General features: G+C 37.0%; 1 protein-coding gene across 3 annotated transcripts in view; it reads left to right on the top strand.

Moving 5' to 3' along the window:
* Positions 1–27,198, top strand: part of LIN28B (lin-28 homolog B) — a 115,847-nt gene that overhangs the window by 3,149 nt on the left and 85,500 nt on the right. The window contains exons 1-2 of one of the 3 annotated variants that reach the window (XM_054024101.1): positions 5,540–5,570; positions 5,933–6,114. In XM_054024101.1, coding sequence (XP_053880076.1) covers positions 5,540–5,570; positions 5,933–6,114 — 213 coding nt within the window. Of the gene's footprint in view, positions 1–5,539; positions 5,571–5,929; positions 6,115–27,198 lie in introns of those variants that run through there. The other 2 variants (XM_054024100.1, XM_054024099.1) reach the window with 2 other exon arrangements.

Raw genomic sequence — 27,198 nt, 5'->3', positions numbered from 1 at the left:
AATTGGCAGAGCTACCTAGATCCAACGGGACGGGCAGTCTTTGCAACAAAGACAGCCAGCCGGCTTGAAGTATTCGTTGTATTGCAGGTCAATAATGGAAAGTGGTCGCCGTGGTGGGATTATATAGGTAATAATTGGGATCTTCACATAATCAAGATTTGAATATGAAAAGCAGCCATACCAAACGGTCTTGCATTTCAAATTAATGCATGGAATGCATTAATGATCCTAGAAAACTCCCCTGGAAAAACTAACACTGAGGCTAAAAAAAAAAAAAAAAAAAAAGTGCGTGTGAGAATGGAGATCACTGCGCTGGCCCCGCTTATAGTGAACGCTGGGGTGCAGAGCAGACCAGGCTACAGCGGAAACCCCTGACCAGGCTGCAGCAGAGAAGGATCCGCAGGCCAATTTTGGCGCCTGCGTTGCAGGTGAGACCATAGGCTGGAAGAGCCTTTGCATCAGCTGATTTTTCTCTCTTGCTTTCCCACGTCGTGATCTGACCCCCTTGCAACTCCTCTGATGAAACAGTTCGACATGACACGACACCCGATACTACAGCCCCGACCGAGCAGTCTGATTGTGAAGACAAACACTGTGTGGAGGGGGGAGAGGGTGTCATTTCCCTGACTCTCAGACTCTGGGTTCCTAACGTGAGGGCTCAGGAGGAATCTCCAAAACTAAAGGAACATCTAAGGTTGGCAGCGCTACCTAGATCCAATGGAACAGACCCGATCTTCCCAGCAGGGAGCAGCTTCTGGGAGTGGGGAATTCGCTATCCCAGGAGAGCTTTTTCCTTTAAAATGCAACTTTCCGGGGGCATCCCTGCCGGTAATGACCTGGAGAGGACGGGATCTCCCTGAAGCCCAAGGGGCTGGATTGGGCCCCACAGCGCTAATGAGAATGCCACCTTGAACCACCCAATGACAGATCCGCTCCGCTTAGCCGGCCACGCCGCGCGGCTCGGGCGGGACCTTGCGGATCCCCCTGACGTGGGGAGGGGCAGAAAGTTGGCTGACTTGGTGGAAGCAGACCCGGGTTGGCTAGAAGCCGGAGGTGCCCGAAAGGCGGGAGTCCACCGGCTCTCACGTGGGGCCAGGCTTGGAGGGCGCCGGCGCGTCTGGTCCCTGCCAAGCGGGTGGGTTCCTAGCCAGGAGCGCCCCTCCGCCGGGTCCTGGAACCTGGCTCCACGTGGGGGAGGAGAGAAGGGTGGGTGACTTGACCTGACCAGCTGCAGTGGCGCTGCCCCTCCCCCTCGTTTTCGGAAGAACCGCAGCAGAGGCGGCTCTGGTTTTAATAGAGACCATCGCACCAAGCACTTCTGATCTGCACGAAATAAAGGACACCAAGCGCGGCGCGCGTGGGCTCCCTCTCCCCCACACCCACAGCGGCACGTTTGAGTGAAATGGGCCATCGCTGCCTCTGGGGAGGGGAAGATGGGGCTTCCAGCTCTGAGTGATAATAGTTCAAAAAGGAAGCTCCCCCACCCCCTTTTCGATGTGGTTATCACAGGGCAATGGCAGAGGCGCGCTCTCCTGCTTTTCTTGATTAGCGACCTGAGCAAAACTACACAGTATTTTTAAAACATGGAAAATCGAAGTTATCTTAAGAGCTCAGTTTTCATCGTGTTAAACATGAGTTTTGATTCAAATACACGGAGGTGGGAGGAGTGGAAGGGGGTATTAAAAGAAATCGGAAATGAGAAAAAAATTAAAACCAGAGAAGTTTTAGAAACATGACAAATTAGAAAACAGGCACCAGAGCTCTGGCCGTTTTGATGCCAAAGGAGTCCTGGGGCAGCTTCATGAATACGATTCTTTCTCCGTGTAATTATCTCAACGAAAAAGCATGTTTTCTGCGGGGAGAGCAAGACGATGGTAAAGACAGCGGCATCTTTCTAACGTGTGAAATATGACCATGATCCTCGAATTTCCCCGACCTGGGTCTGCTTAAAAAAAGAAGTGTTTGTGGCCGATTGTTTGTGAATGAATTTTGGAAGGTTTTTGAGAGTTCCCAGCTGGCAACAGCTCTCTACCTTCCACAAAACTTGAAAGGCCGATGTCCTTTGCAGGAAATGAATGAGTCGATAACATCTGACACCAGTGACCAGTCCGGTGACCCCAACCTTAATTCCAGTAATACTGGAGGCCTGAAAATCTCAGTAAAGACCACTTGCAAATCTCCCCCTCCCTAATATGCGTAATTTACACAATCAGCATTTATTTTGTAGTGTAGGAAATCCTTTGCAACTTTCTCTTATACTTGCATTCAGCTTTCTTTTGCTGTTTTCACACTCCTCCCTTTCCTCTGATAAAAAAGCATAAAACCGCATTGCTTTTTTTTTTTTAAATCAAACTATCTGGAAACAAAGGACAGTTTCTCCATAAACAAAACAACCTGGGTCAATTTATTTGTGTCTAGTATTAGTAAAACCAAGAGTCTAGTCTCCATAGCATTTTTCAGCCAAATGCCCATAGAGGAGACCAATCTGAGAAAAATACAGACTCTTATAACAGATACTATCAAAAAAATAAAAAAATTGTATCTATAGATGCCTCCTGTTTTTGGTAGACTTATCAAATAGTTGATAGATATTTTCATATATACACTACATTCGTTTCACTTTACATATTTGTTCTCTCCAGCTGCCCTGCTTTTATTTGTCCATTGATTATGTCAGAATTGAAATTATATATAGTAGTTCACATACATATGGGAAATATTTAGTTTTTAATCTTCCACGTAGATAAAGTGAGGTGAATATTGATTTATCTTAGTAATATAATTGCATTCATTAGGAAGTGGAAACGAAAAAAGGAATGGTTTATTGCACAAATGTGTAAAGGCAGGTCAGTGTAGGAAGTCGACCTCCACTGTTGAAATAACCTAAAGGAAATTTACGGTTGAAGACTGCAAAGGAATTTCAGGATTTAGAGCTTCTGCTCCACTTGCCAGATTGCTTGTATTTTTACACTTTTGCCCATCCCCTTCTCTTTTTACCAAATGTTCAACTGGGACCTTGTTATTTCAAACAGAAATTAAAGACAAAGGAGAGCGATTTACACACTTTCCTGAAAAGCAACGAAGAAGAGTAAACAGGCCTATTAGAGCAAAGAGGTTTTGCTTAATTGGGCAGACTGAAACAGCAAGTACTTTGAAATTTTATAAAACACATTGTACAAGCTCTGGGCAGATCACAGTTTGTTGTTTTGGCTTTTTATGTATTTATGTTTGTGTGGATGGGATAGGAGGGGTAATGCCACTTTAATCAGAAAATGATTCAACCCAGTGTCCTCGGATTTTAACAAGGTATAACCTACCTTTTAAATGTTACAGGGGCAGAAGTGTCACCAAATCTCAGTTTATGATTATGTAGTGCCTACCTGTGAATAGGATGTTTACTGACAAGAAAAAATGGGCAACGTGGTTTTATATTTTTCTTACCTACCCAAACATATATATTTATGCATGTTCTTCCCCAGGGAGAAAAGGAAGGAAATAGGTACTTTTGATTAGTATTTTTTCTTAACATATTAAAATGTATTATTTGAAATAGCGACGAGAAGTACAGTAGTACAAATAACATGTGTTTTTTCCTACTTGTATACCTGAGAGAGGTCCAATGCCTAGGGAATTCGTGAAGGAACACGGGAAAGCTGTAGGCTATCAAACCTGTTAGATATTTTTTTCTTTTATGTGTTTGACTCTCCCATCCACTAGTAGTGGAGATTTAAAAGTGCAGTCTCCAGCCCACCACTATTCCTCTTCTCTTTGTCTTCTTCCTCCTGTTTTTTTTTTTTTTTCGTCTTCCTCCTCCCTAGCAAATCCTCCTTTTCTCTTTCAGCCTTTCCTCCTCCTCCTCCTCCACCACCATGCTCCTGGAGAACAATCGCTGCTGATTGAGGTTCACTCTAATGCTAGGCTTGAAAACTGGGCTCTTATTTAGGAAGTCATTAATCACATCCCCTCCCGCGGAAAGAGATGGCGGAGAAACCTGTGAAGTGCAATCCCTCGCCCCATCCCCCTCCAAAAATGTTTTGAAACGCTAAACCTCAACACATTCTGAACCATATTAAGGTGATATCGCGTTTCCGGTATGCGTTTCTTTTGAATATGAAATAGTCATGTGAAACAAAGGGAGGAACACCAGCGATTCTCCATGTATATGTTGACCCCAAGTGTGCATATGTTTCTGAGTAAAGTACATATAACGTTTTCCTGTCAACCTAAGTAGGTTAAAATAAGGTGATCAGCCTGTTAAATTCCACGAAGCAGTCGAATTTTGGCTAATGTGTCTACACGAAAATAAATACGAGGTTAAAAGGCAAAAATACAGTTATGAGTCAAAGGTGTTTAAATGCCACTTTTATTAAGGAAGTAACAACACTTGCAAATTTGTACATATTTTTTGTACACACGGCAATATGCGTAGTAAGGTGTGTATCTGTACAGAGTGCGCATATGGTTATGCATGCATAACATAGCATATGTGATCCTGTATACATATTTGTGCGTCTATTCACATAATATATCTCTTCCCTATGACTGTACATATATATAGTAATAATCTCAGTTGTATGTCTGGGGCGGGGTGTAACTATGTAGCTATACGTGTATCTCTACACATATGTGTATATACACACGCGCAAAGAAAGCCCCAAAATACGTCATCTTGATTTACCGTGAAGTGTGCAAATTAGCTGTAAGACAAGTTTGTATTTGAATTTTCTTGTTCATTCATAAATTATTTTGGTGTGTCAGCTTAAATTGAAATGGCGATTGGCTACTTCAGACTCTTGCCAACCCCTTAAGGATCCGATGTGAAATTAGTCGCAAGAAAGCATGTAATTGACAAAGTCACGTGTGCGTAGGGGGCCAGAAACTGAGGGAGAGAGAAGGGGAAAAATCAAAAGAGGGAAAGCACATTAGACCATGCGAGCTAAATTTGTGATCGTTCAAAATCAGGATGCTAGATTGATGCAGAAGACCACTTCGATCCAAAGGGCAAGTTTTCATCTCACGAGTTTGGAGCAGAGGGCCCGTGGGGCAACATGGCCGAAGGTTAATTTTCTTATTCTATTGTTTTTCTATGATTTTCTCTCTCTCTCTTCCCCTCCCCTTCCTCCTCTTTTTTAACCCCACTAGGCACCATTCTTCCTCTTTTTTTTTTTATCAGATCGCGCAAGGGGGCTTTCTACAAACCTATTGTTACGGATTTCCAAAAATGTTCCGTACCGCCCACACCGATTCACACAACTTGAAAAGCGTTCAGGGAGCTATTGTTTGAATTGTTCCTGTACGATTAAGCACAGTTTCAGTGGTGGGATGAGTAAACGTTTGTACACCTGTCCCCCCAACTTTAACTGAAAGTTATTCCAAGGGGTGGGGGGGTGGATTCACGTTGGAAAATAGTACTGGATCCGCCGCTGCATGTGCAATAACGCGTTGTTGTGCAATCTGCCCCGTTTTTGCTCATTCCCTCTTCACCCCCACCCGCGCTTTGCAAGAAGAGAATAATTTAGCTGAGCATTTCTGTTGGAAAATGGGTTCGGTCCTAAACCAGCAATATTCAAGTAAAGTATCGCGTTCTGTTGTGTAGTATGGCTGAAAGTTGGCGTGAAATGGAAAAATACACGAATATACAGAAACGTGGGCTGTTCTGGGCGAAAGAGAGCGAGCGAGCGAGCATATGCTGGGTTTCCTCTCTGTTACCCTGGCTGCTTTTTGGGTTGTGTGCTTTTTTTTTTTTTTTTTTTTTTTTTAATGGTTTGCTCTGCAGGGAAAGAAAACGGGTTGATTTTGTAATGTGCGGGTGGGGTGTGTGTGTTTCTCTCCCCTCTGTAGCAATCCCTTTGTATAAGGCAAAGGACGTTTACCAGAATTTAACTCTTTGCTTTGCATCTTATGTCTGTGTTTTTTCCCCCCTCCTCAGCAGGGGCGAGTAAAGGTGGAGACGAGCCCGGGAAGTTGCCGGAGCAGGAAGAGGAGGAATCCCAGGTTTTGCACGGAACAGGCCATTGCAAGTGGTTCAATGTGCGAATGGGATTCGGGTTCATCTCCATGATCAACCGGGAAGGAAACCCTTTGGAGTCTCCAGTTGATGTTTTTGTACACCAAGTAAGACCAACTTTTGTCTCCCATCTTTTCCACTCCGCCCCCCCTTGGGTTGAGTTCAATGGTGATCGAATTACACTGGAAGGGAAACAATCTATCGTTCTAGATATTTAAATGCATCTGTATATATGTAATAAAAATTGCTCTAAGAAGGGGTTTTATCTACATCCCCATTAAAACTCAGATAAGATCAGCATCCAAATTGGTGGGTTGTGCAAAAGAATATTTTATCTCTTAACGATGCAAGGCTGGGGTACAAACTTTTCTTTTTGAATTCTTTTTTAAAAATAATCTCATATCCTGTTTTTAATAAAGTTTAAACTTTTCATCTATGTCATCTGCTCAGGAGCAGATAGGTCCTTCCCTGCAAAGGTGATAAAAAAGAAATAAACAGAAAAGGATAAATAAATATATTCACCAATTAGGTCTGTTGTGAACATATTTTTCTTTTAGCACTTTTCTTGTAAAGTTATACATTTTTAAAAAGTAGTTAATCCCAGATTAGTTGGTGAAAAGTAAATGTAATAATGGGTTTATTTTGCAAAATACAGACATGAAAACATCCCTGTGATAATACATGACTCATCAAACTCAAACTCTGTGTGTGTGTGTGTGTGTGTGTGTGTGTGTGTGTGTGTGTGTGTGTGTGTGTGTGTGTGTGTGTGTGTTTTAAAAATCTCTTTTGGAAAACATATCCAGTAGTAAATAAGACTAAGGACACTGTCTCTTTAAAGACACTGAACATAAAGACGTGTCCATTGTTTATATTTTTAACATACCTAACTAATATCTAGAGCCTTATTTTGTACATGGAGATTGTAAGGCAAATGTCTTCATTTGAAAAAGTTTCAGCTGCAAGAAATGTTAATCAGGAAAGTTTAGAAAACTTTTCCCAAGATTATTGACGTGATTTGTGAGAAACCAGTGTGCCTAGATCTCCCACATGCTTGTATTAGTCCCAAATTGCAAGAATGACATTTTGAATTTCATCAGCCTTCTCAAAAATGTTGAGTTGTCAGAGAAAAAGAAAACAATATCTGCAAAGTTTAAAGAGACCGTTTGTTTCATGCTGGGTAATGGCCATGTCAGGAAAGCTAAAGGCATCTTAACTTTTCACGTAGTTGTCCATTTCCTATGACGTTTACTATGATTTGGGGGAGGTTTTGTTACATGATATTCTATCTTGATGGTCTAGTTTTATTCCACATATTATTGTACGTTTGGGCTCATTTTCATCATTCACATTTAAGGAATATATACTTAGGATGAAGCAGATAGGAGATAACTGAAACCTAAGAAACAATGCCTGCTGGCATGTTGCTTTGCTTTGTGGTGGCGTTTGGGTAGATTTTTGACCGTATTGTGCTCTGTCCACCCCTGCCTCCAGGGCCTACTTATCCAGAGTGTCTGTTTGCATGTGGAATTAGGTATAACTGTGAAATGAAATAGAGCTTTTATTTTTAATGTAAAAGGAATACTTTGTTTTAAATTCTTACACTTTCTGCTTTGCACCATCAGGCATGGATGAAGCAGCTCCTTTGCTGCTGCTTTTCATGAGACTGAATTACTGAAATCATTGTCAAATCTGATTGCTATCAGTTTCCTTGTCGTTTTTCCCCCCTCTGAACTGTCTTTAGGTCATTAATTGCTCTTTGTGATTACATAAATGTATTTTATAGATGAAAGAAAGGAAAAAAAGTTATCTTTGTCTAATACCTTGGTATATATTATTCTCTTTGCTCCTCTAATATTAAAAAAACCCAAGTGTTTTAAAAGATAGCAGATTGATTAATAAAATTAAAATATTTGAAAACGGTATACTTAGAACTGTGTAACTGCAGAAAGATGTTAAGTGATCCTATTATGTGTAGGACTTTGCTATTGATACACACTTTAAAGCAAGTCATGTAATTTACTTACACAATGGAAAATATTCATAGAAAGTCAAAAGATAATCTAATAAAATTGTAGGAAATGTTGAAGCCAGTTTGTCTTTTGTGTCACATAGAAGATGGGGACATTTAATAAGCCAATAAGTGAGTTATGCTGGTGTCTGCAGGAGGAAATAATTTCAAGTGTAAATATTTGTAGATACTGTACTAATCTACATGTCATAAATATTTGTATGGATTTACGGATTTCTGCTGGTACACAATGCCATAAAAGATAGTATAGCTAATTGGTTTAAACTGTGAACCTCATTAATAATTTTGAATTTTTCCTCAAATATATGTCTTAATGCACTAATTTATTAGTGGTTCATAATTAATTGCTCTCATTACATCAAAGAAAGTATTTGAATACATCTCACTTTATTTTTTCTTGGTGAAATATTGATTAGATACAGGGCTTATGGTGACACTGGTCTCTTCTGTCTCCCAAAGGTTTAATATAATGGGGGGAAGCAATGCCTAACTCGGGCTGAGTTTGAATTTCATATACTTCATTATTATAGAATACATTGTGCTAGCTGATTTGAAGGTGACAGTAGCCACTGGTGGACAGATAGTCACAACAACATAAAGCCCTTTTTAAATCTGAAATGTTATACAAAGAAGAGATTGCATGCTATTAAAATAGAGTCTGGTATCTATCTGTACTTTCAGTGGGCCCCATCTTCCAAAGCTTTACTCATGCAATTAGTTCTTAATCATTTGACTATTGAAGTCAGAAGGATTGCTCATGTGAGAAAGGGTTTGCATTCAGATTATAAATTTGTCTGGCTAAATATTGCTGTATACTATTTTAGAACTAGTGTGTCTTCTACTACAGCACCTACTTATGTACAGGGTCATGGCATACATACAGCTACCCCACAAACTTTTTAGATACTATGTATCAGAAAAAAATTGGAAAAACCCACTACATAATTTAGTACCTATACAGGATTGCTTATGTAGGATTGTTTCCTACAAATACACTTTTAGTGTTTTTTCTAGCCTAGCTTTAAATATTCCAAATGATAGGATTTTCTACCCCCTTCACTTGAGAAATTGTTCAAAGCCTAAGAGATCTTGCTGTCAGGAAGACTTTCCTGATATTCAGTCCAAATTCCCTTTAATGATTTCATCCTATTATATCCACTTCTATTTACTTGTAGCACTGTAAATAATTTATCTCCCTCCGTGGTGTTTACACCCCTCAATTATGTGTGGACTATTATCATGTTTTCCCTTTGTCATTGCTTAACTAAGCTGTGCATATTTAGGTCTTTTTTAGAGCCCATACTTCTTTAAGTCAATAGAAGTTCTGTGCATGGAACAGCTGCAGTATTGAGCCTTTAACTCTTCTTTTTAAGTTATTCCCTTCAGCACTCTGATTTTGATTGATCTTCTCCGAACTACCTTCAGCTTGTCATTATCTTTCTGGTAATGAGGTACTCAGAGCCAAACACATTATTTCAGATGGAAACATACCAGAGGTCTCTCTATATTTATATATTATAATTAAAGTAGAGTACATTTGTAAACATTTACACTCAAGTCCTTTTTAGCTTTGGTTTGCATATGCCCGTCCATGTATTCAACATCTTCATGTTGATCTTTTGTTTGAGCTATTCATTATTTCCAAAAGGAAGTTATAGAATAGTTAACCTGTTTGTTTCTGAATCGCTCCTTACTCAAATTGCATTAATGGGACTATCATTTATTTTTATAAGAGTAAACAGAATGGGCTGAATTCTGCATAGTGTAACTCCATTGACTCCAACAGGGTTGTACCGTACTGGTTTTGGCTCAGTATTGTTGTTCTCTGCACTTTAAATTCTACATTAGCTGCATTATAATCGATCCTGTCTTTAGTGGGAGATGCTTGTATTTATCAGAGGGCAGAGCTGGGCCTAATGAGTGTGCAATAATAGAAAATTCTTGTGATTCTGCATAAGTTTAAGTACAGCAGTTTAAAAGGTCTACAGTTCTGTAAACTAAATGGAATTATATGTGAGGTTTTAGCCCCAAGATCACAGTAAAAGGGTTGATGCTTGAAGTTAGTTTAACTGCTGGGATGTTTGTATATAACCTTTTTTTTTAACCAAGGGGGAGGGGTGAACTCTGACCTACTGTAGGTCCCTTCCAGCTCTAATTATTCTATGGTTTACCTTGGGAAAAAGGTTTAACTTTGAAAGTGCTTAACAAGATTGTTTATGTGGTCACACAAAAAAGAGCAGTTTTTGTTGGTTTTAAATGTAAATAGATGCAATTTATAAGTGTTTATTACACATGAAAGCTTCATAATCTTATGTACTGTTTCTGAATTTTCAGATCCTTGTCTAGGTGGATTTGTTTAGAAGAGCAGATAGTGGGGATGTCTTATATTAGGGTCTGGTCCTGCAGTCCAAAATTATTGCCACAATGGGATTGATTTTTGCATAAGGATTTTGGGACTTAAAACAGGATGCTTTCTATATCTGCATTTAAAGGACTGGCATTAGCTAAAAACACACATTTCCATCTGAAACTTGTTTTAACTACTATTCTTACACTTAAGTTTACTGAAACCGGAAGAAATCTGCGGCATTCCCCATCCCCAGTTACTTTGTGCATTTTACCTCATTTTATATATAGTAAATTGCACTCTTTCCCTTGTTTTAGTGGGTCTTTCACACAACACTGGAAAGTGATAGAGGAAAAAAATAATCAGAAATAATATACAATGTAACTGTAAAACAAAAGAAACAAAAATATTGATTGGGGAATTTAGGGGCAGATATAATACCCCAAATAGAATCTGTTTTTCAACTATTGTTTTTAATTACTAGATTTTAAGTTGATTGTCTCTTTAAGATTAGGCACCTGATCATGTGTTTCTTTTGTATCCAAAGCTGCTACTAATGTCAACTAGGGCAAGCAAAGTTTTATTGGTACAAGAAATGCAGGACTTGGCATAGTGTATTACATTTAATATCTAATGTCAAGGTCTAGATCTTCTCTATGTAGGGGGGTACATCTAGGGATCTAGTACATCTCTTTCTTACTGTATTATGATCAGGGCTTGAAAAAGCTTGCACATGGTGACTTGAAGTTTTGATGAGCAAGAGGGGTGAATGGCAGACTGTTTTCCCCTGCTGCGTGCAACATAGCAGTGCCACTTCGGAGTACAGCAGTCTTTGTGTGAGGCTTGCTGCTCCTAACCTGGCTTCCTGAACTGTTGCTTGGGGGCACACAAACCCAAACCCCAATCTAAATAAAAATGGATGGAAGAGACTTGAGGAGCCAGGAGAGAGAGTGAGATAGGTGTAGGTGAGCAAGTGAGGAGCAAAATGTGTGTCTTTTGGCAGCAAGGGTATCAGAGGGAACAGGCTTGAACTCAGATCTGCAATAAAAAATCTGGGCCCAGCTATTGGTGCTGAGACTTGCTCGGGGGCCGGAGCCCATTCATTGGGAATCTGGAGTGGCTTGGAGGGGCAGTCTGAGCCCAGGGCCATCATGGAATGGTCATGTGGGAGGATTCCAGGAGAGGTGGCAGAGTGGACAACTGATGAGGGATTCCTGGGGAGGAGAGCTGCTCCCTTCAAACCAGGGTCAGGAGTTGGATGTTTGGAAACACCTTTAAATTGCTGGGTGGAGGGATTTATGGTGATGTTTTAGTTCTGGTAAACCACAAAAAAATCTTAATGAGTGTTTACAATATGATTCACAGTTAACTGAACCAACCTCTCCTTTGGGAATCCTAGTAAGGGAGCCTTCATCTGTGATAAATGCCTCTGAGCAGAATCTATTTACATTTAAAGCTAACATCTTCATGCATTTTTAATCTGAAGACACATGCAGTATTGGATTCCATTGAAGTCAATGGAAAGACTCCCATTGATGCAAATGGAGTTGGATCAGCTCCTGTCATGCCAAGCAACTGTAAATATTATTTTTTTCCAGGCATAAATCACAAATTGTTACACCTTCAGGGGACCTACTATTGGCCCAATTATTTGGGGCCAAATGCTCCCTTGCATGAGCAGAGGGGAACACAAGTCTACAAATCCTTCTCCAGAGCATACTTCTCCCTTCCTCTAACTCTGAGGAAGTCTTGCATGAGCTTTGGAGGATGGGAGGAGGACATTCTGTTTGGAGCACTTTTTACCCTTCATACAGAAATGGTATCCAAGCGGATATATGTGCCTACATTAAAAGAAAATCAGCTTGGAAATTTTTGTTGTTTATTATTTGTCCTGAGTTAGCACCAAGAAGCCCTAGTTAGGCATCAGAGCTCCATTGTGTACATTCTACATACACCTAGTGAAAAGACAGCCTTGCCGCAGAGAGCTTACAAGCTAAGTAAATCACATTGGTGTGAAAATTTTGTTCCTAATACAATTACTGTAACTGAAAAAATATTTCTCACTCTCTTTCTTTTTTAAGTTTACTTACCTTGTGCTTTGACAGCACATTGTTTAGAATCTCTTTCTCCTGTATAGCCAGACACCAGTGAAGGCAAGGTCAGACTCTTAGATAGGCTGAGATTCTCAAAGATGTTTGGACACCTAACTCCCATTGACTCCAGGGGAAGTTGGGAGCCTAAATATCTTTGAGGCTCTTGGCTGTACTCCTTTGCTGAAAAGCCCATTATAAATATCAACAAGAGAGCAGTAGAACATTTATAACATTTCTTAAGGGAATCTAAACAAAATAGATTTGCAGTTTGAAGGATGATTTTCCAGAAACTGGAATTTCTAAAAATGAGTCAATTGAATTATCAATTATATAATTTAATTGACAGTAATCCTTTTATGTTTTTCAAGGATTATTCACTCAGGTCTATGCAAGAAACTTTTACCAGTATCATAATATCAGTGAGGGCTGTGTTTCTTTAAGACATTTTTCTACCGGCAAGAAGCCCTATTGTAGACACTATTATACCTGTAAAATAGTTGATTTTGCTGGTATAGTTTAATTTATTTGAGAAACGGGTATAAGCAATTCTGGCAACATTTTTTGCTAGTATAAGCTGCATCTCTACTAAGGGAAGGCCAGTATAGCTATTGGGGCAATCTAGTCTAGGGAAGACCTAATCAGGTTCCAGGGTGACACCACTGTCTACCTGCCTTTCCTTTTCCTACAGACAGAGTAGGTTTTTTTTTTTTTTTTTCTATAGATGCAAAATGCTAGGACCTTGGGAGCATAGCTCCAGTTGGGGATGGAGAGCCAGAGTTAGTAGAGCTAGCTTTTTAAGGGAATTAAGATTCCTCTGGATGCTGGAGATCAGTACAGTAGGAGAGGCTGCATCCCTGCAAGAGCCTCTGACCACAGAGGAAGACGTTGAGGAAATTCCACTACAGAGTTTCTTGGCCCTTCATATTCCATCCTTTGGGTAGATCCTCAGGATGGTAGAATCCAGCCCAACTCTGACATATCTCTGAGTGTCTGTAGTATCAGCCCTAAACTGTGGCATTCTAATGTATAAATTAAACATATTTTGCTGTTGCTTTAAAACATTTTAAATATGGATTATTGTAATGGGAGTTTCTAGATTATCCAGTATTAAAAAATAATAGTTATGTGTATTCTGATTCCATTTAACTGGTAGTACAAGAAAGCTGTCACTAAATTAGCTGTGAAATATTTGTTAATTAGTATGGAGAACATAACTCTTGAGTTAATGATCACATTTAGTTCTATGATCATCTCATTTCACAAAAAATTTCAAATTTCACATTTTTTCTCTTATAACTATGAAGATTAGTCAAGAACAGAATGTAGCAATATCATATTTTCATATGTTAAATATTTTTTAACCAAAATTATAGCAACATAATAGTTTAGAGCTTGGCCTGTATCTTTTGTATTTTTTCCAATTAAATGTTAGTGTTTAAGTTGTTATAATTTAAAAATATGACTTTATGAAATGACAAGTTTATAATTTGTAGTGTAGTCATTTCCTTTGAGTTGGTTTGAAAAATCCTCTTTTGAAAATATTCTTGTTTCAGTTGCATGTTAGAATATGTCCGAGCTAATATTTATGTTGACGTGTTTCAGAAATCATTCTCTTTCAGGTGTTCATTACATTAAAATGGTCTGTGTTTCCTGAGTAGTTACATTTAATATGTTTATGAAATGTATAAATTTGTTATAGTTTGTTATATAATGGAAAAATTAAGCTTAAATCTACATCCTGACCAGAGAGAAAACATAGTTAGATAATTTGTCCTTAAAATATTTGTGGGGTACGCAAATAAAAAAGTGAAAGTAATTCATTGTTTTTGTTTTATTTTAAATATAATTAATGAATATTAAAACAATTTAAGATACTTTGTTTTTTTCATTTTCTTTTGTAAATCCCCTTTATTTTTCGTAGGGGTGAATATGATACTTTGGACCAAATTCCATTCACTTTACTCACATTAGTAGTTCCTTTTACTTTCTGGGAGTATTTGAGTCAATAAAGTCATCAGGATTTAGGACCTTATCAAGTGCTGTATAAAGTACAATGGTCACATTAAACATTTGATCTATTATCTATTAATTAGGATATTTGGCTTGTAAGAATCATTGAGAAAAGACATAATCAATATTAATTTGGAGCATATGGAATTGGCTCAAAAAACTGAGAATTCCTTCATTGTTTTTATGGAATGTTTGCAGCTTTATTAGAAAATATTGGATATTATTGTAAGAATAATTATACTAATGAGTATGTATTTTTAATCAGTGAAGCTGACATCAAAGAAATATTTTCCCAATCGAGGTCCCCTATTAATGAGTCACAGTAATTTATAGATACACAGCTTTATTTTTCTACTTTGATCTTATTATAGTACCACTTGAGGCTCCTTTACCATTTCTGTTATAACTTCCTATTGTTCATGGGTATATCAATTCACATAACAAAGTTATCCCTCAGCTGAGTTAGCATAAATTGCTTTCCCATGTGTAGTTTTGAACAGACTAAAATAAATACGAACATGGTTGTTTTTGAAGTACAGAAGTCCTTAAAATCTCTAAACTAACCCTGTGCACTAGCTTTAAAACTGCTCCATTTTTTTACAACATTTTGTAAGGTGTTACTGAAAAGTCTTGGTCAACTTTATAGGCTAGTTTCAAAAATACAATATTGGCTGAAATATGGGCTTTAAAAACATTTGCTGTGTGCAGTAATGTCTCAAGAATACTTACTGGACTTTTGATATTTGGAATGTACAAATGCATATAAGGCCTGATCCAAAACGCACTGAAGTCAACTGAAAGACCCATTGGCTTCTGTAGATTTTGGATCAGTCCCATATAGACGTAATATTTGACATGTATTGCTATGATATACCGTTGAGTTGTATGGTCTAAGACATACAATTTGGGCATTTGAAGACTTAGCCATTGTTGATGTGAAACTAGAAAATAATGAGTTGAATGAATCATTAGCACATCTCTTCTCATTTCTGCATGTTGTCTTTTTTTTAAACTGCCATAAACAATGAGGTCAAGAAATCACATAGATCTATGTCAAAGGGACTGAGTTGAATCACTCAGAGAAATTCAGGCCTATTATACGTAAATCATTCCACATCGTTTTTCTTAGGCATTGCAGCACAGAAGGGCTAAATTCTGCCCACCTGTCTTACATGAGCAGTCCCCTTGACTTTTGAAACCCATTCAATACCTATGCCGAACATGTGGATTAGGAATGGATTTTAAGCCTACTCTCTGAATTTTCTTGCTGATATGGATTTAATTCAAACCTTTTGGCTTGGTCATAACTAAAAAGTTAGGTGGACCCAGCTGTGTCACTCAGGGGGTGTGAAAAATCAACACCCTTAAGTGGTGTAATTAAGCCAACCTAACCCCTTGTGTAAACAGGGCTGAGTGGATGGAAGAATTCGTCCATCCACCTAGCCACCGCCTCTCGGAGAGGTGGATTACTTATGCCAATGGAAAAGCCTTTCCTGGTGGCATAGGTAGTGTCTACACTGTGCACTACCACTGTGCTGCTGTAGCGTTTCCAGTATAGACAAACCCTTAATGTTATTTAATCATAGCTTTCTTGTGGTTTAAAGATAGTGAACTGTAGTCTGTCCTGATATAGTCCCTGTGAGATACATAAAGTGTAAATTAGCATAGAGTTTGAGCCAGTGTCTCCAATTAAAATTTGTATACTGGTCCTTAAAATTATATAATTTAAGATGTTGTAGATCACAAGTTCATGGACCAGACTGATTATGTAACTTGTTATATCCTGTTTACTATTTACTATTTTCTAGTACAATATATGTGTGCTATGTGCCATCTCATATGACTAACCTGTCAATAGACCACTAATCTGCCAGTCTGCTTTGATGCATTAAGACGTGCAAAGCTCCCATGCTGATAAGGCATTTTTAGTTTTTTTTCTGTTGAAAAATTACTTAAGCTCAGGGCATCCTTTCCCACAGGAAGGAAGGATGTCGGAATAAATTTGTGCGATGATCCCCAAATGGAGTGACATCCCCCACCCCACACATACACATCCTGTTGATGGGTGGAGTTTGCCTCTCCAGTGGGAGATGCCATGAGAACTGCCCCAAACTTGCAGGTTGAACCATGTGGAGGCCCAGTGCCTCCACACCAGCTTTGAGTATTGTGCTCAATATAGTATGTTACTGTATGAATGGATATGTATTTTTATGAACACATATGGTTTTCTGTGTTTTAGTAAGTATATTTTTAACTGCCATTTTAAAAATATTTCTGCAAATTGAACTTGAATATGCTAATGGAAAAGTCAATGGATGTTATTTTGTAATTCTGCAAATTTTTTTGAGAACAAAAACATGTTTTTTTAATAAACTAATTGGTACATTGTTTTTCACTGAGGGTAAAACTCTTTAGGAAAAATCAGTCCTCCTGAACATGTTTTCCTCAAAGAAATCAATACCTTTAGAAATAGCATATCATTCTATAGGGAAGGTTGTTTTTTTGTATTACTGCAGTTTAATTTTTAGTTGCAAATTTTAAAAAAATATGTATAAAGGAGTTTTTAAATATTACTGTTGTTTATTTTTAATGAAAACAGGCCATACCATTCCATGCTTGTCATGCTTGTGTCTACTGGTTTAATCTTGCAGACTTAGTCACATGGGTAGCCCTGCTCATTTCGGTTGACCCATTAAATTGAGGACTATGTCTTTGCATAAAGATTTCTAGGGCCAGGCTCTAATATAGTAGCATTTTAAACACTAGTCCTTTGGAAAAGCAAAATTAATTCTTAAGAGAATTTTTAACCTTCTGACATTTCTATAGTATGTCTAATGTTTTAAATTGTAGACTGATCAATCTGTTTCTCTTTTTTAATAAGACTATGGTTAGAATAATTATATGTAGGTATCAGTACTGAAAACAGTTTTTGTGTTCAAAATGATGTAGTGCTTATGTATTCATATCTGTTTTTTACAGTGTCTATTTCATTTAGTATTGTTTGTTTAGTTCACTGTATAACTGGTATATGTACATTTTTCAGTAGGAAAAAAGTGAGAGCTAAGCAATATTGAGCTCATTAGATCCGCTGTGAAATATAGCTATAATATGTTATATTCTCTTGAGAAATATTGAGCTAATCAACATGAAATGATTGCCTTCTGGTGTATCATGATATCATTATTTTGTAGAAAGATTAATATAGTCCACTTGTTAAATGATTATAACATTTGAAATAATTTTCTAAAGCAAAAATGATTAACGCATCTTAATTTGACTTTTTTCCTTAATTAAAACTATCTATTGAAGGTCCAGAACATTTTAGTTAGACTTTAAGGGCCCCGTCTTGTTGAAATCAAAGAGGGTAAAATCCTGGCTTCTTTAAAATAGTGGCAGAAATACCCATTGACTTCAGTGGGGCTAGGATTTCACCCAAGGATTTTTTGCAGTAACTTCAGTGAGGAAAATGAGGCCTTAAAACACAAGTTTCCTATCAAATAAGCATTTAGGTTTCTTTATATATTGGGGGTGATTACTCAGTATAGCTCTGTCTATTTCCAATGGGAGTTTAGTAGCACGCGCTTTCACAGCCTTTAAGTAGCAGAATGAAAAGGAGATTAATTGTGTAGCCATTTCATTTGCATGAACGTAAGTTTATATATATATATATATATATATATATATATATATGTAATGTAGCACGTTTAGCTGTGCATGTGCATCGAAGGTAGTGTATGACCGTCTCATGTTTACATCTTATGTGAGAGAAATTGCTCCATTGGCTTCCTTTGTTTTGTTCCACCAGGTTCTTAATGGTTAGTTCGAATGCAGCATCACCTTTGTGGGTATGTAAGTTTGGAATTCTTAGGATTTCAAATAGACAATAAATATTCTCAAGTCAGCCTTCTTTGAAATAATCTAGCAGAATATAGATTTATAAAAATCTACATTTTAAGAGAAAGAATCCTATTAGTATTTTGTTGCGAGACTAATATATTAATATATTTACTATCTGTTGTTTGTCCAACACTGTGTATTTAATTTGGAGTATACAACTCATTATTAGGCACTTCTATGAGGCACAGTTGCATCACTGCCAAATTGTAGAAAATGATAGAAAGATAGCTAGTTCTCTTAATCTCCGTGGAAGAAGATTATCAAATAACATATAGTTTATTCAGAACTATGGTTGATTTTGCCTGTTAGAAGATACTAAATATTACATTACTATAGTAAAAAAAGAGTTTGGACATATTTTATTAAAGAAAATATTTTCTTTGTCAATAACACTTGTTCAGTTGTTGAACTGTCTGGTTTCCATGAAGCAAATGATGAGAAACAGTAGTAGGAGATCTGTACAAAACTTTCCAGCCATATTTATAATACTGTATCAATTTTTATCTTAAAAATGACAGTAGAATTGTATTTGTCAAAAGCTAGTAAAATAAATCCAAATGATAGCCAAAATAAACCAGTTTAAACATTACTGATCTGAATTGCTTAATATAAAAATGATGTGTGTATTAAATGTTTATTTTTTAAAAGAACATTTTGCATCTTTCAAAGCCTCACTGAATGAATATGTCTAACCATCTTTGCTATTTGTAGTTTTTGATCATGCTGCATGCTGTGTAAAGTAATTGAAGAGACCATACTTATTTTCAGATGGATTTTATATTGGTCAGTGCCATTTCATGACCATTGCATTCCCAAAGCAATATAATAACTTTTGGTCCATTACTGATTGTAGATACTCTGGGCCTGAATCTCCACTTACACCTTTTTTATGCTCTATAGCTCTATTGATTGCAATGGTGTACTACACAGATGAGTGTGGAGCATCAGACCCTCTGTTTTCACCCTCTGGCTTCATACACAGATCGCTATGATTTCTTTGATCTAAATGTTTTATTTATTCCTCATTCACTGTGTGATGTTCATATTCAAGTAGCACATGTTTTTCAGCCTATATAAAACTGGCTTAGTTTCCTGCTGCCTTTATAATGTGGGTGCTGCAATCTAAGCAAGTTAAACACTGTTAGTAACTCCATTGGTTCAAAAGGATATTTGAATTGAATTACTTTAAGAATAGTTTCCACTTAAGCATATTTTTCTCCAAAGATGTCACTTTGAACTGTATGAATAATAGCTGATTATAACCAAAACTAAAATAATGAACAGAACACCTGGAATCCTTTTGTCAGCTCTTCAATGTTTCTTTTTAAAATATTGATTAAGTGGCATGATTGATTCAAAGACACAATCGGGCCAATCCTGCTCCTGTTCAAGTTAGTGGCAAAACCATTGACTGCAGAGGAAGCAGGATTGGGTCCTTAATTTGACTTTTTAAAATGAATGATTTAAAAACAAAGAATAGTTTTGCATGAACCATGAGCCAGTTTAAGGTTTTAACTAGAAGAAACAGATACTCATTTTAAAAGGAGGCATATAATATATTGCAGTTTTCTAACAGATATAATACACCTGGGCGTTCAATGAACTTACAAAAATCACACTGAATTTATTTATGTAAGAACGGAGTAATTCAGAGGTTAAGTTGTAAACAGAGTCTGCATGCAGATGCATTTGGATGTGTGCCTCCTTAACAGTTTCCTCCCCCACTCCATTGAAGTATTCTGAATGGTGAGGAATTTGCACCCTTTTGGCTCAGGTTGCAGTCTCTCTTGATCAAACCAGGGAAGCCAGGGTCAGGGGCGGGCTATTCATTGCCTATCACTTCCTTGGGCCATTTATAACCCAGTCCTCTGCCTCTAGTTAATAGTGCTAGTGATTGATGTAGAAGATTCAAAGATTCTCTTTTTATTAGTCTCTTAATATGGTTTAAAGTGTTTTAAAAGGCAGCTAATTTAGCACATGATACAGTACTGAAAATACTTAATGTCTGTGAGAATCCAAATAATGATATGGAATTGTTCTGAGGATCTGACTCGTTCTAGAAGGCAGTACTTTTTAAAGTTAAAATGCATAGGGTAAAATTTGGTTATTTCATAAAGTGAAATGGCTATATATTTTTCAACGTGATTTAGAGGGAAACATTATCCAAATATTAGTGCAGTGAGAATATAGGTTATCTTGTTTTTCCATTGTGAATACCCAGGGTGACCCAGCAGAATAATTAAAGATAGATTGCTGTAAATACGGCTTAGAGATTTAATACATAAAAATAAAACAAATCAGGATTTATTCTAGTCATTTTTTTTCTTCAAAAGTTTGGTTATATTTATGCTGACACTTAGAACAATAGTAGCATATGTTTATATGAAGCACTATTAATGATGTAACCACTTTTAAACTGAACCTAGGTTTAAACAAACACCCAACACTTTGTTCTTATCTTTGCATCCCAAATAAAGTATACAGCCTTTATTTCAAGACTTTAGGACCACCCAACAGCCTGGTCATCGGATACTCCTATTTATTCAAGAAGCTCCTGAAGTGTATATAGTGCTGAGTGGGGGGATGGTATTTTTTTTAAAAATAAAGATGGCAGCACTGTAGAGGTGATTTTCAAAAACAAAGAGGCTTCATTGTTTCTGAATTGTAAATGATGCCCCAGTAGAACTGTTCCTGTTGTAGTTCTGCCTTGTGTAAAATGCCTGTTGTTTTCATGGGAGTGCTGTTGCAAGTAGACCTGGGGGGTGGATGCTGTTTTCATGTTTTTTTGGTGCATTCAGAAGGTTAAAGTGGGCCCCCATTAAGATTAACCTCAGCCATTACCGCTTTTTGGCATGCAGGCCCCACCCATGAATAGCCCCGGACAGCTAATACCAAGCTTTTGTTTCTCTTTCAGAAAGGTTTTGGGTGTTCCCCCCGCCCCCCTCCAGAAAGGAAAGAAAACGTTTCTTTCGTTCACTGCTTTAGTCATGTGACTTCCCTTTTAGTGAGTCAGAGATAGGGTTGAAGGTGAATCAGAATGAATCAGACATTAGAAATCCAATTTTAGCATTTATAACAATTTTGGTTGAAATGGATCATATGGAATTCATAACACAGGATGCATGCTTACAATAATTGATGTTTATCTTGAAATGCAGCTCCTTGTTTAAAACCATGCTTTTATTTTAGTAATGCTTAGGATGTGTAACTCAAGATAGTAATGTTAAAAATTACTAATCCTTTGCATCTTTCTAAAGTTTGCATTGTAGAGTTGTGCTGAGCTTAGGAGGAAAATGTTTCCTATTCCATTTTCTAGCTACCTTTGAGGTTACTGAATGTTACCATATTTTCTCAGAACGCACATGGTAACTGAGATGGGGGAGGGGTACCCACCCACCTAGCTTTTGTGTGGGGGTTGGGATCGCTTTTAATGTCAAAGAGAAATCTGATGATAAACACATTTTAACAGCAGTATTGTGGTGCCTTATTTCTGTTTGTTTATACTACAAACATAAATCCTATTAAAAAGGAAAAAGTTATAATTTTATAATGATAAGATATGATTGATTTGCTTGGGTTTTTTTGGTTCAAAATAAACACAAGTATACTTTTCTGGAGGCATGTGTGCAGTTATGGTGAAAAGTTAGAAATTCTCTGGCTTCTTCAGTCCTCAAATCAGTAACTAGATTTCTTCCTATTTATTAAGTAAAATGTGTGCTGCTAAAGAAGGATATTTTAATTTAGTATTTTAGAGCTTTGAGTATTTTTCCTGTAAATTTTACTCGGTAAACATAAAGCCATAACTTTTCATCAACAACAAAATACCCATTATTTCTATCTGAAGCAAATGTTTTAATCCTATATGTTTTTATAAAATGTTCTTGAGCTTCCTTTTGATTTTGTACCTTACACTTTTCTGCTAAATTATTTCTTAGTTTCTTTTAATGCTGTAACACAAACAGCAAGAAAGCCGTTGTCATATACTCCCTAACATTTTTTGCTCTCGTTTGATTTGAAGGAAAAAATGGTCTTCTCACATGAGAGAGCTTCAAATAGATTAATTATTGTAGGACTTAATCCTGCAAACATTTACACTTTTGAGTAAGGACTACTTATGTAAACAAGAGGTTTCTAGATTAAGTTTTTAAAGATATAACAGTTTTAGATCTAAATAATTATTGGACACAGGGTCCATTGCTGCAATCTCTCTAGGCAAAATTCCTGTTGGGATTAATGGGAATTTTCTCTGTGTAAGGACTGTAATATCAGGCCCTAAATGCTTGTGAATTAAATAAATAAGGGGGAGGAGAGGACATCATTATTCTCTCTTTTAAAAATGCTTCATCCACACTGAGAATTCTGTTATAAGGAAAGTCTCATTAAGATACATTTTCTAAAATAGACTTTGATCCGTTGATTTTCATTGCGTGCAGGGGGTTGCGTTAGCAGATCCTGACACAGGACTGAGGTTGTAACTATTTTAATATTAAAGTATGGGCAAAGCTTTCTGAATTTCTTAGTAGAACAGACAAAGCTTAGTAGAACAGACAAATTTGTGTGCATTGGTGTATTCAAATGTGCTGTTAGAGCTCAAAAGGCAGTAATGATGATGTAATCATTCTGGGACAGATTCTCAGTTGGCATAAATTAGTGTAGTTCCACAAACTTCAATGGGATTGTGTCAGTTTACACTAAGTGAGGATCTAGATCTCTGTACTCTCATCATGACCCTGATAACACATTTAACTGTAATAGGTTGTTCTAAAAATAGATGTATGTATGTTCTGGAGGGTTTTTTGAAATAATGAAATGTAAGTTTATGTTAAAACCATATAACTATGATTTTGTATCAAAAGAATATAGTGTTGTGATTAAAGATTATTGTATCTAATTCTTATCGTGTTGTAGATATCATCCATGATATTTATTGTTAGTTTGTTAGGTGGCAAACCTGTTTGTAAAATTATTTATAAACCAGAATTATTTAACATTGCAAATACAATTTGCATTACCTCTGTGATTTTTCTCTAGTTTTGATCAAGCATTTCATATGTACTATTGATGGCAATAGCTAAAGATATAAATTAGACATAGGGAATGTGTTACAAGATATTTTGGTTATTTTTCATTGTACATATTAAGTTACTGGAATGCTTAGCTGATGTTTTCTTTAGGGTTGGTAACTTTACGTAAAGTTCTGGTGTAAACTTTTATCTGTTCTTTTTTTACATTTATATTTGATTGCTTTTAAAATCCCCAAGTACTAATAACGCTTTTCAAAACATGTAATTATGTTGAAGCCTTTTAATTGTTCCATTCCTCTGAACCCTGTCTAATGACATTTTTGTTGACATACTCAATTGGTACTGTATTTGAGTAGGGTGGTGGTGGGGTTTTGTTTGTTTGTTTTTTTAGTCCAAGGGCCATAAGGTACTATCAGTTTTACAACAGAATTCCCCATTAGAGAGGAATTCTGCAGGAATGGTGTGATCAAGCCCCAAGCTTTTAAACTCTGGATAGAACATTATGTGCTTTGAATAAGAGAATTTAGGGGCCCAATCCTTCAACCCTTGGGTCATTGTGTCTCTCACAAATACAGAGAATTCAGTAGGACAGTCTACCTGAGCCAGGATTACATATCTGAGTAAAAGTTTGTAGGATCAAGAGCATCAGTTGTATTATAGACCACTTTTTGTTTACCAAATGGTATGTTAAAATGAGAAGTTAACAAGTTGCTTTCATGTTTGTAAATTTTCAAAGATTGTTAGGACACTGTCAAATTCAATTTTTTTAAATAGGCTACTTTTAAAAAAATCCAGTTTCTGATAGAGCATCTTTAAATATTATCTCCTGACATATCTTTTTTTTTTTTTAATCATTTACAGAAATGTTTGCAAAGGTCTTTTGGTTCAGCAGTAGCAAAACTCCATCTGGGCACTCGCTACTGATATATAGTTGGCAGAGATAACAGGACTGCCCCCTTAACCTGTCCTTTTTCTTACTTTGCCAATGAGGGAATGACGACAAAGTAGAACTCCTTATGAAGATTCTCCACTGGTGCAAAATCTCTTAGAGGACCTTACTCCAGTGCTATAGATTAAAGCAGCTCATCAGCTGCTGGAACTAATGGCAGGGTTGAACTGGTGCTGCATCAGTAAGTCTTTAAGTTGCCCCAAAGCAGAGCTTGGACACGAGGGAGAATGGATCTCTGCAACTATAATTTACCACATATGTAGCTCCACCAGTGGTTGCAGCAATGAAACCAGAACCTTGTCTACACCACAGGTTTCACCATTGCTACACTACCTGGGGGATTGTGCGGATGGTGAATTTTATAAGCTATGAAATTTGCTAGTGTGCATGCAGGTAGCAAGAAAGCAGAAAAACTCTTACTTTTTTAAAGGATTTTTTGTTTTAAATATCAGGTGATAGTCTATTGAAAAGGTGATGTACCAGAAATTGGGCTTATAATAAAAGCAGACAATTAAAAAAATCAAAGTTGACAATGTTAAAACAAATTGAAAAATTGCAGCAATAGAGAAATGTAACTTTAGTTACACACACAACACACACACCATTATGTTAATGATGCATATACTCTCAATCCAGCAAACGCTTACTTGTATGTGTAATATGTACTCATCTGAGTAGTCCTATTGACTGCAATGGACTTGTATGAGTGAGGCCCTGATCTTGCAATGAGCTCCGCACAAGAGTCCTTATGCGTGGAGCAAGGTCCTTAATTTGTCTGCCAAATTCTATCCTACCATGCAATGCTATTGCAAGAAATGAGGATGTACAAGCAAAACCCAGGACAGAATTTGTCTCAGAGTGTTTAAAATCTTGGGGCCCAATCTTGCTATGATTTATAAGCAGACATCTATAACCTCTTTAAAAAGCGATAGTACAATATGATCTTTGGACTCTCTACACTACAGTATGGTACTGAGGTTTGTCTGCACTACAGTTTCCACCATTGCTATCCTAGTTTGAGCTGCACCAGTGGTGAATAACAGCTATAACATTTTGTTAGTGTAAACAAAGCCATTGTTATTTTTAAGAGCTTTTCAACAAGAGAGGAAGCTGATTGATTATATAGGGGAAACATGAAACTGACAACATTAATTAGCCTCTTACAGTTGGTATGGCTACTTCCACTTTTTCATGTTCTCTGTATGTATATATATCTTCTTACTGCAGTATATGTTCCATTCTGTGCATCTGATGAAGTGGGCTGTAGCCCACGAAAGCTTATGCTCAAATAAATTTGTTAGTCTCTAAGGTGCCACAAGTACTCCTGTTCTTTTTGACTACATGGAAAGTGCTATAAAGCATACATTAGACAAACTGAAAAGAATAGAGTTGCTTAATTAACTTACTCAGTTATAGTAGTCATAGGTGTTAATTGTAACTATAGAAAGTACAACATTTACAGATAGGAAAGGTGTTTGTTTATACATATCTTGTCTATGCCTCGATCTTGCAAGCTGTTTTGTATAGGCAGACTACCACACTTGTATGGAGTCCCATTTGGGATCTCAGGGCTTATTAAGCTCAGTAGCTCTTTCATGGTACAGGATCAGGGTCTTACTGATGAAGTACTTTTTTTTAATAAAATTGTTTATGGTTTGACATTCCAGTGCCTTTTCTTCCCAATAGCATCTAGCTATTATTTTAGAAAATAAACCAAATCTAAGTGAATTATTAAAACTGTTTGTTGTTTGGTCCTCTGTTTACTGCAGTAATTTGGAATTTATTCCTGCAAAGAGCAAGGTGTATGCCGAACTTTATGCACTTGCAATGCATAAAGTTAAGCACATGTGTGCATGCAGGATCACAGCTTTAGGTGGCGCTTTGTAGCGTAAGGTTGAACAAGATGGGCACAACCCTTTGTTTCTGAAACAATAATTTTTGCAGACTCGGAATAGCCATTATTGCAATGTTTGGTATATTAGCGAAATGTTAATGTATTTGGGATGTTGTTCTAATGTAGACTGTATTGTGTGAATGATTCTACAAGGTGTCTTTATCAGTATGATGCTTTTGCAGAGTGATATTGATCCCCAGATTCTGGTAAATAAGCATGGTGCTATCAATGGTGAGATTTTTTTTTTTAATCTGGTTCAGTTGTGCCCATTAATTTTTTATGCAAAAAACCCACATTTCCTTCTTCTTCCCTCACTCTTTTGTAAACCCAATAGCTTAATTCAAGCAAATATTTCCAAAGGGAATGCTATCCCTGAAATTAATATGAAATAGTTAGAGATACATTTTTCCATTTAAAGGCCGTGTTTTGTATTATACTATAGAAGATCGTATTTTTTTCTTGCAGAATGAAACTGTTTAGGATTTTTCCTATGTCATTTCTTAGGATAAAAGGTAGGAACACACATTTCAAAACAATCTTCCTCCCATCAGCTCAAATTATAGATCTCTGCATTTTGTGGATCATTATGTTTACATAAATCCTTAGGTTATTTACTAATAGCATATCATTTATGGTAGGTAATCCTTTCAAAATAGCCCTTAGAAATTTTTTTGGGTTGACCTAGGAAGATGTTTCATGAAATCCCTTTTTGTTCTTCAGTCGTGATAAGGAAATGCTACTTCACTGGAGCTGAACAAAATATGCTGTAGGCATTTCTGCTGGCTTCCCTTCATCTTCTCAGGGTGCCCCCTTCTCCTAGCCCCTCCTCCATTTTGTTTTCCTTTTTCACAAGTCTTCTGGTCATGCTCTCTCTTGACCCCACTCTGTGAACCTTTAACCATAGAAGACACTGGTAAGGTCAGAGAATGCCACTGTTGGATTAAAACA

The sequence above is a fragment of the Malaclemys terrapin genome, chromosome 3 (assembly GCF_027887155.1).
Source record: "Malaclemys terrapin pileata isolate rMalTer1 chromosome 3, rMalTer1.hap1, whole genome shotgun sequence".
Taxonomy (NCBI): Eukaryota; Metazoa; Chordata; order Testudines; family Emydidae; genus Malaclemys; species Malaclemys terrapin.
The sequence above is the reverse complement of the archived record's forward strand: the minus strand, read 5'-3'. Positions and strand labels throughout refer to the sequence as shown.